The 7844-nt window shown below is 40.7% G+C and overlaps 2 protein-coding genes across 2 annotated transcripts; both read right to left on the reverse strand.

Annotated features, from left to right (window-relative positions):
- Positions 1 to 4270: 4270 nt before the first annotated feature.
- On the reverse strand, positions 4271 to 5049 carry LOC135537450 (toll-like receptor 13). Its single transcript, XM_064963611.1, has one exon. The coding sequence runs from the start codon at positions 4979 to 4981 to the stop codon at positions 4505 to 4507; it is 477 nt and encodes a 158-aa protein (XP_064819683.1). The 5' UTR covers positions 4982 to 5049; the 3' UTR covers positions 4271 to 4504.
- Positions 5050 to 5610: 561 nt separating this feature from the next.
- LOC135537449 (toll-like receptor 3) lies at positions 5611 to 7724 on the reverse strand. The gene has a single exon (XM_064963610.1). It carries the CDS (start codon positions 7378 to 7380, stop codon positions 5683 to 5685), a length of 1698 nt encoding a protein of 565 aa, XP_064819682.1. The 5' UTR covers positions 7381 to 7724; the 3' UTR covers positions 5611 to 5682.
- Between the last annotated feature and the right edge of the window lie 120 nt (positions 7725 to 7844).

Genomic DNA, 7844 nt, shown 5'->3' on the forward strand with positions numbered 1-7844 from the left:
CACAGTGACAGGGTTGTAGTGGAGCGGGTCGAGAGCTTCATGTTCTTCTGTGTCCACGTCACTAAAGCTCTGTCATGGTCCAAACACACCAACAGGTTGTTAAGAGACAATGCCTCATCCCCCTCAGGAGCCCTGGATACGTCAGTTTAGGGGAAATGGAAAAAAAGGGTCTGATCGCTTTTAGTTGTTACACTAAATGTGTTGACAGTGTTTACAGTAGAATATCTAACAAAATAGAACAGATAGCTTTTAGTGAGTACAGTAGAATATCTAACAAAGTAGAACAGATAGCTTTTAGTGAGTACAGTAGAATATCTAACAAAATAGAACATATAGCTTTTAGTGAGTACAGTAGAATATCTAACAAAGTAGAACAGATAGCTTTTAGTGAGTACAGTAGAATAGCTAACAAAGTAGAACAGATAGCTTTTAGTGAGTACAGTAGAATATCTAACAAAGTAGAACATATAGCTTTTAGTGAGTACAGTAGAATATCTAACAAAATAGAACATATAGCCCAGAGTAATAATGTCATTATAGAGGCAAAATCACAGGGCTTTGAAGAGGACTACAGCCCCAGAGTAATAATGTCATTATAGAGGCATGTCACAGGGCTCTGAAGAGGACTACAGCCCCAGAGTAATTAATGTCATTATAGAGTAATAATGTCATTGCATGTCACAGGGCTCTGAAGAGGACTACAGCCCCAGAGTAATAATGTCATTATAGAGGCATGTCACAGGGCTCTGAAGAGGACTACAGCCCCAGAGTAATAATGTCATTATAGAGGCATGTCACAGGGCTCTGAAGAGGACTACAGCCCCAGAGTAATAATGTCATTAAAGAGGCATGTCACAGGGCTCTGAAGAGGACTACAGCCCCAGAGTAATAATGTCATTATAGAGGCATGTCACACGGCTCTGAAGGATATTGGGATTTTAATCAAAGCCTACTGGATGATAACTTGTCTTTAACGAGGACAGAATAATTTATAACTGACTTTTTCCGACATAACATAGGTACAACAGCAGATCCCCTTATTATATGGGACACTTTTAAATGTGCCTCCAGAGGCCATGCAATTCAGTACCCACCTATAAAAGAAAAGCAATTTAGGTCAAAAGAGTCCATATTAAAACCTCTTAGGGATCAGCAACTTTTTTTAAATTGTCGGGCGCTATAAATCTAACTGACTTTAGCTCATCTAATGGCCAAAATCTTAATTTTACCTTGGCTGGAATAATACATTCTCTTGCTGTTTTCATTTCAAAGATGATGGCAAAAAAGAAAATGCAAAATGAGCAGGATTTTTGAGGCTCTGTTTTCCATTGTCTCCTTTTACCAGATCTACAGTGTTTCCCCAATGTCTCCTACATTCCTATCACATTTACACAAAATTCAAAGTGTTTCCTATCAAATGGTGTCAAGAATATGCAACAGTATTTTTCCACAGTTAGATTTGGGTATGCCCTGACGATATATCAATGAAGAGATATGTGACAGAAAATGCTTGGATTGCAGAACTGAAAATTATGGAGTTGTGAGAGCAAGGTGACTGGGCTACAAACCTGATTCTGTTACATCAGCTCTGTCAGGAAAAAGATTTGGTATGTAACCAAAATTGAAAACCCAACCTTTTGTAAATGATTTTATTTATTTGGTTATCTGGTTTTTGTGAAAACGTTAAATGACCTCAAAATGCTGTCCCATACCCCCACAAATTAGTCAATTGCTATGGTTCCATATTTTGAAAATCTGAGATGACAGTGTTGTTCATCCCAAACCATTATTTTCCCTGCATCCCAAATCCCATTATGCTAATGAGCCTGAGGCTTTAGTCCCGATACCGGACGGGATGGGGAGTTTGTTACACCAAATCCACTTTAGCTCATCTAATCCCAACCTTGGCTGGAATAATACATTCTCTTGCATTTCCAAAGAAAATGCAAAAAATACCACCAGTGTTGCATCCCATACCACCATACCACCCTGCATCCCATACCACCCTATCAAATGGTGTCAAGAATATGCAACAGGCAGTTACCACCATACCAGGGCTACAAACCTGCATTCTGTTACATCAGCCCTGCAGGAAGAATCCCAAAATTGACCACTTTCTGTGGAAGGCTACCACCGTTTGCATCCCATACCACCATACCATCCTGCACCCCAAGCCACTCTTCATCCCAAACCACCCTGCATCCCATACCACCCTGCATCCCATACCACCCTGCATCCCACACCACCCTGCATCCCATACCACCATACCACCCTGCATCCCATACCACCATACCACCCTGCATCCCATACCACCCTGCATCCCATACCACCCTGCATCCCATACCACCATACCACCCTGCATCCCATACCACCATACCACCCTGCATCCCATACCACCATACCACCCTGCATCCCATACCACCCTGCGTCACATACCACCCTGCATCCCATACCACCATACCACCCTGCATCCCATCATGGCCATTAATCGTACCAAGCTTCCAATTGGCACATTCCTCTCCCTGGTAACTATTCCCCAGATCGTTGCTGTAAACGAGAATGTGTTCTCAGTTAACGTACCTGGTAAAATAAAGGTAAATAAATTGAAAAGCTTAGGCCTCAAGCAGCCAAATTCTTCAGACCTCAGGCAAGGTTACCTCCGGTGAAGACCTGACCATCAGCTGGAGGCATGATGCTTCTCTTTGGCTAGTACTGAGAAGGGTCTCCATCAGACACCATGATCATGGAGGTTAACCAGACATATCAGGCTGACTCTGTGGTCTACTGTAGTCAGAGCATTGATAGCCTGGACAAGCTGCTGAAAGCTGGCCTCAGTTAGAGACAGTTATCTGTTCTGCATGTGTCAGAACTAAGAACATATAGAATAGAGAATATGGAGGCATTCTAGAATAGAACAATACAATGAGTTATTCTAATGCAGGGATGCTCTTTATTTAAAAACAGAATAGAGAATATGGAGGCATTCTAGAATAGAACAATAAAATGAGTTATTCTAATGCAGGGACATATAGCTTTTTATTTAAAAAGAGAAAGACAAGCCAGTTTCCAACATTTTGGCTGTATGCCTATATCAAAAGCATAAACTATAATGAAATAACACAATACAACTAGGTTCCTCTCCATCTCACAAAATGACTTAATTGTCCAGAAAGGGGGATTGATAGATACTGAAATAAAAATAACTGCATAGTGGTTATTCATGTATTGTCATTAATAACTGGTTCATGGTCATTGGTCATTAATGTATTGTCATTAATAAATGGTTCCATTGGTCATTAATGTATTGTCATTAATAAATGGTTCCATTGGTCATTAATGTATTGTCATTAATAAATGGTTCATCATCTTTGGTCATTAATGTATTGTCATTAATAACTGGTTCATGGTCATTGGTCATTAATGTATTGTCATTAATAACTGGTTCATGGTCATTGGTCATTAATGTATTGTCATTAATAACTGGTTCATGGTCATTGGTCATTAATGTATTGTCATTAATAACTGGTTATGGTCATTGGTCATTAATGTATTGTCATTAATAACTGACAAGGTCATTGGTCATTAATGTATTGTCATTAATAACTGGTTCTATGGTCATTGAAAATGAATTTGTCATTAATGTATTGTGGTTAAATAACTGGTTCATCATCTTTGGTCATTAATGTATTGTCATTAATAACTGGTTCCATTGGTCACTAATGTATTGTTCTTCACAGCAGCGTAAAGTAGTTGTTATCTGAAGTAAAACAGAAACAGAGCTAAATCCCTTTTTCAGTTCCTCTTAGCAACACATTTACAAACAAAGACATGGGTTAGCGATTAGGTGTTGAAAAATACTAACAGAATCTGTTCAAACTTGGGGAAGTAAAAAAAAATGCATTGGGTTTTGAAACAGGATTATTTTAGAAGAATCATACAAAGTAAACTGCAGGTAGAATATTTACAGTACACTGCAGGTAGAATATTTACAGTACACTGCAGGTAGAATATTTACAGTACACTGCAGGTAGAATATTTACAGTACACTGCAGGTAGAATATTTACAGTACACTGCAGGTAGAATATTTACAGTACACTGCAGGTAGAATATTTACAGTACACTGCAGGTAGAATATTTACAGTACACTGCAGGTAGAATATTTACAGTACACTGCAGGTAGAATATTTACAGTACACTGCAGGTAGAATATTTACAGTACACTGCAGGTAGAATATTTACAGTACACTGCAGGTAGAATATTTACAGTACACTGCAGGTAGAATATTTACAGTACACTGCAGGTAGAATATTACAAGGACTTCACCAGAATTGTCAAAACAAATCCCAAATAGTGGTTGACATTTGTACGGAGTACTTTAAACGACAAAATGCCATACCTCAACATATGTGTCAACATTACATCTGCACTAGCACAATGTCCCACATTGACCTCTGATGACACATTTCAGTCCAGAATGTCTTACAGTACATCGACCTCTGACGTCACGTTTCAGACAGAGGTTTCAGTTTAGCCCACAGTCTGTCCCAGAATGCCTGGTGCTGAAGGGGGTCTTGGGGCCAGTCCAGATAAGTCCTGGTTTTCAGCAGGCGAGCCAGCCTGTGGTGGGCAGACAGCCGGCGAGGGGGGATCTTCTCCAGGAAGACCAGGAGGAGGATGTCCCTTTGCTCCACCTGCAGCCTGTAGGTGGCCAGCTTCATCTCCAGAGAGCACCAGTTACTGCGTAGGTAGTGGCGGCTGACTAGGCAGAGGGTGTGTCGGCTCCGGTAGAGGCTGTCTGTGATGTTCTCCACAATGTCCTTCCCCAGCTGGAAGTCCCTGCTGTGCAGACAGAGGCGCAGGAAAGGAGGACCCCTCTGCTCCAGATTAGGTAGCAGCTCCTCCACCACCCAGCGCTCGTCCTTCCCACTATAGGAGACAAACGTATCGTAGTGGTAGCGCCCCCTGGTGTTGGATCGCATGTCCTCCGACAGCCAACCAAGTGTGATTGTGAACACCACAAGCAATGAAGAACAGGACTCCCAGGCCAGTCGCAACAAAGAGCACAAAGCCAACCTCTGTTGTGCAGTTGGCTTCTGTGTACCTGACAAAATTAGGTGTGTCTATTCCATTGTCCGACAAGCATATCAAGTCCTCCAAAGCATACATAATGGGACTAGTATACGGAGTAAGCATGATCACTTCAACCTGCCTGCACCCCTTTGCCCATGTAATGAGCCAAGCATTGACACAACTGCAAAACATCTGTAAATTATTAAACATCAAATACTTAAGACTAGAGAGAGGTTCAGTAAAGCTGTAGAATACATTATAAATGTTCTCTATCTGCAGATACACCGTTTTCAAAGACTTCAAGTCTTTAGTTAAACTCCACTCTAAAGAATAAATCCTGCAGTTGACAAGTTCCAGAACCTCCAGTTTGGTCAAGTTGTGAAAAATGATGTCGGCAGAACGCTGTGTTAAAAGATCCACCTGTCGTAGAGTCAGTTTCCTCAGGTGAATCAGATGATTCATTGATGTTAAATCAACCCTTTTAGCTGAAAGCTTCGATCTGTAGTCAAATGTCTCCACAGACGTGAAGTACTTTCCCATGAATTCAGATCCACAAAGGAATTCTTCAGCATCAGCATGAAGATGGGTTACAGACTGAAAGAAAGGTCTGTCACAGTCCTTGAAATGACACCGTCTGGCCTTTGAGCTGGAGACTCAGGTTCTGTTTAGATGTGATGTTACTGCCGATAGTCAACTGCATCGGCCTCATAGCTGAACTAATGTACAGATGAGTCAGTTGACTCAGAATTCCTCCAAATATAAGTGTCAGATTCATCTTGATCACAGGTTCTGTTAGTGGGTTGTGCACTTGCCCGAGAAACACTTGTCTAAGAGACATGAGGTGTGTGAAAGACATTGCCTCAATGTTGTGAATAAGTGGATTGTTCCTGAGGTCTAACCATGTCAAACTATGTAAACCAAAAAATGTGTTTGCATTTATCTGTGTTATCTTATTACTTGTAATGTCCAAGGACTCCAGATTTGTCAATCCCATGAAAGCAAAGTCTTCAACGTTTGAAATTAAATTCTGTTTTATATCCAGATACTGCAGCTTAACAAGACAGCTAAAATGTTTAGCAAAAAGCATTTGTACATTGATTAACAAAGTTAGTTTGGTTAACCATGTGATTGGTTGTTTTTGGAATGAGCAAATATCAGGGTTTTTATCTCTCAGGAAATCTATGTCTAATTCGTTAAGTTTTTTTAGTCTGGAAATAAAATTCCATTTCAAATGGGTAGTAGAATGGATGGATCCACGCCCACTTAAACCCATATATTCTAGGTCAACACTTAAACCCATATATTCTAGCCCAGTGCACAATTCAACACTGGACATGGAGAGGCTGCTTGTATTGGCATTGTTTACGAATATTTTCTTGATTGAAAGCAAAAACACTACATTACAGATACTTTCAATATCAATGACATTGATCCCATAGCAACTGAAGCCCTGGATTTGTTTTATCCCAGACAGGGGAAGGTGCAGTAGGACTTCCTGGCTGAAAACCCCTGATAACATTGTGAGGTTCTGGAGCCAAGCCAATGAACCTTCCTCTATATGTGTTATTTCACCAAATGAGAAGTCAGAGAATGCTAGATTGTTAAAAAGAGGTTTCATGCTTTCTTTTGTGTTTAAAATGGAGCAGTTTGATTGGTTTAACGATTGTATCTCTGGTGCTACTATTTTTAGCTCTATAAGTGACTTTATATTCATTATTCTGCATAGTATCTCTGACAAATCATCTACACAGGGTTGAATAATGATGAATCTTTGTAACTGAGGGATGCCATGGAAAACGTCTGCGGCCATTGCTGTTAACCTGTAACCCTGTATGGTCAAATCACATAACTTAACTAGGTCTCTGAATGTATGGGGCCCAATATGACAATCACAGCACCCAGAGCCTGTTCCCCAGCTATCTATCAAGTACATATGTTGCAGATTTAGAAGGTGACTGTTCCCAGTTGGAAGGATTTGAGTAAAACAGCCCTCAATGTACAGGTACTCCAGATCCTGAAACTGAGAGAAAAAGCCCAGAGACATGGATCTATTTTCACCATGTGTCATGTATATGCAGAGGGTATTGATATTAGGGGGAAGTCCAAGTAGATCCTCCTCGATGGCTGTGACATCTTGACAGGCAGCAGTGTAACGTTCTGCATAATGAGGTATGTGGCTGCAGATCCAGGTGGGAAAGTGTCCCAAGTCTTCACCACTGTCATAAATCTGGCATTTAGGATGCATCCATCCACTAGAACTCTGAATCCACAGGAACAGGACGGCAGGGTGGGAAAACATAGATCTCATCTCTTCCAACGTTAGTCAAATTTACTGAGATAATTGTCAGAATAGTTTGGTTCCGGTGGATCTCTGTAGGACGTTGGTTTGATACAGTAAAACCCTTATGAACGCTGTAAACAGAATGGAGTCTCTCGTCTTGTTGTTGTTTGTCAGATGGGTTCCTCCTTGGTAACTAACAGCAGTTCATACCTTTTGGTTGTTCCAATGTTCCTCCCTTTCACCCTGCAGTTGAATTGTATCTCAAGGTAACCGGAGTAAATATTTAATGGTTAGTTTGGTTCCAAAAGTAAAGAAACAATAAAAAGTCCCACAGACAATGAAGAAATGAATGCAGAGCTGCAACGTGTTCTCTGACCGCCAAAGTTGATGTCTGAATGTGTCCGAGGAGCAGCATCCTGTTTGTACAGCACAGTAACACTGGAGGTTAAACAGCTTGTGAAAGTCTACTTTTACCTGTTTTTACATCTCTC

Source organism: Oncorhynchus masou, unplaced genomic scaffold (genome assembly GCF_036934945.1).
Source record: "Oncorhynchus masou masou isolate Uvic2021 unplaced genomic scaffold, UVic_Omas_1.1 unplaced_scaffold_781, whole genome shotgun sequence".
NCBI classification, from domain to species: Eukaryota; Metazoa; Chordata; class Actinopteri; order Salmoniformes; family Salmonidae; genus Oncorhynchus; species Oncorhynchus masou.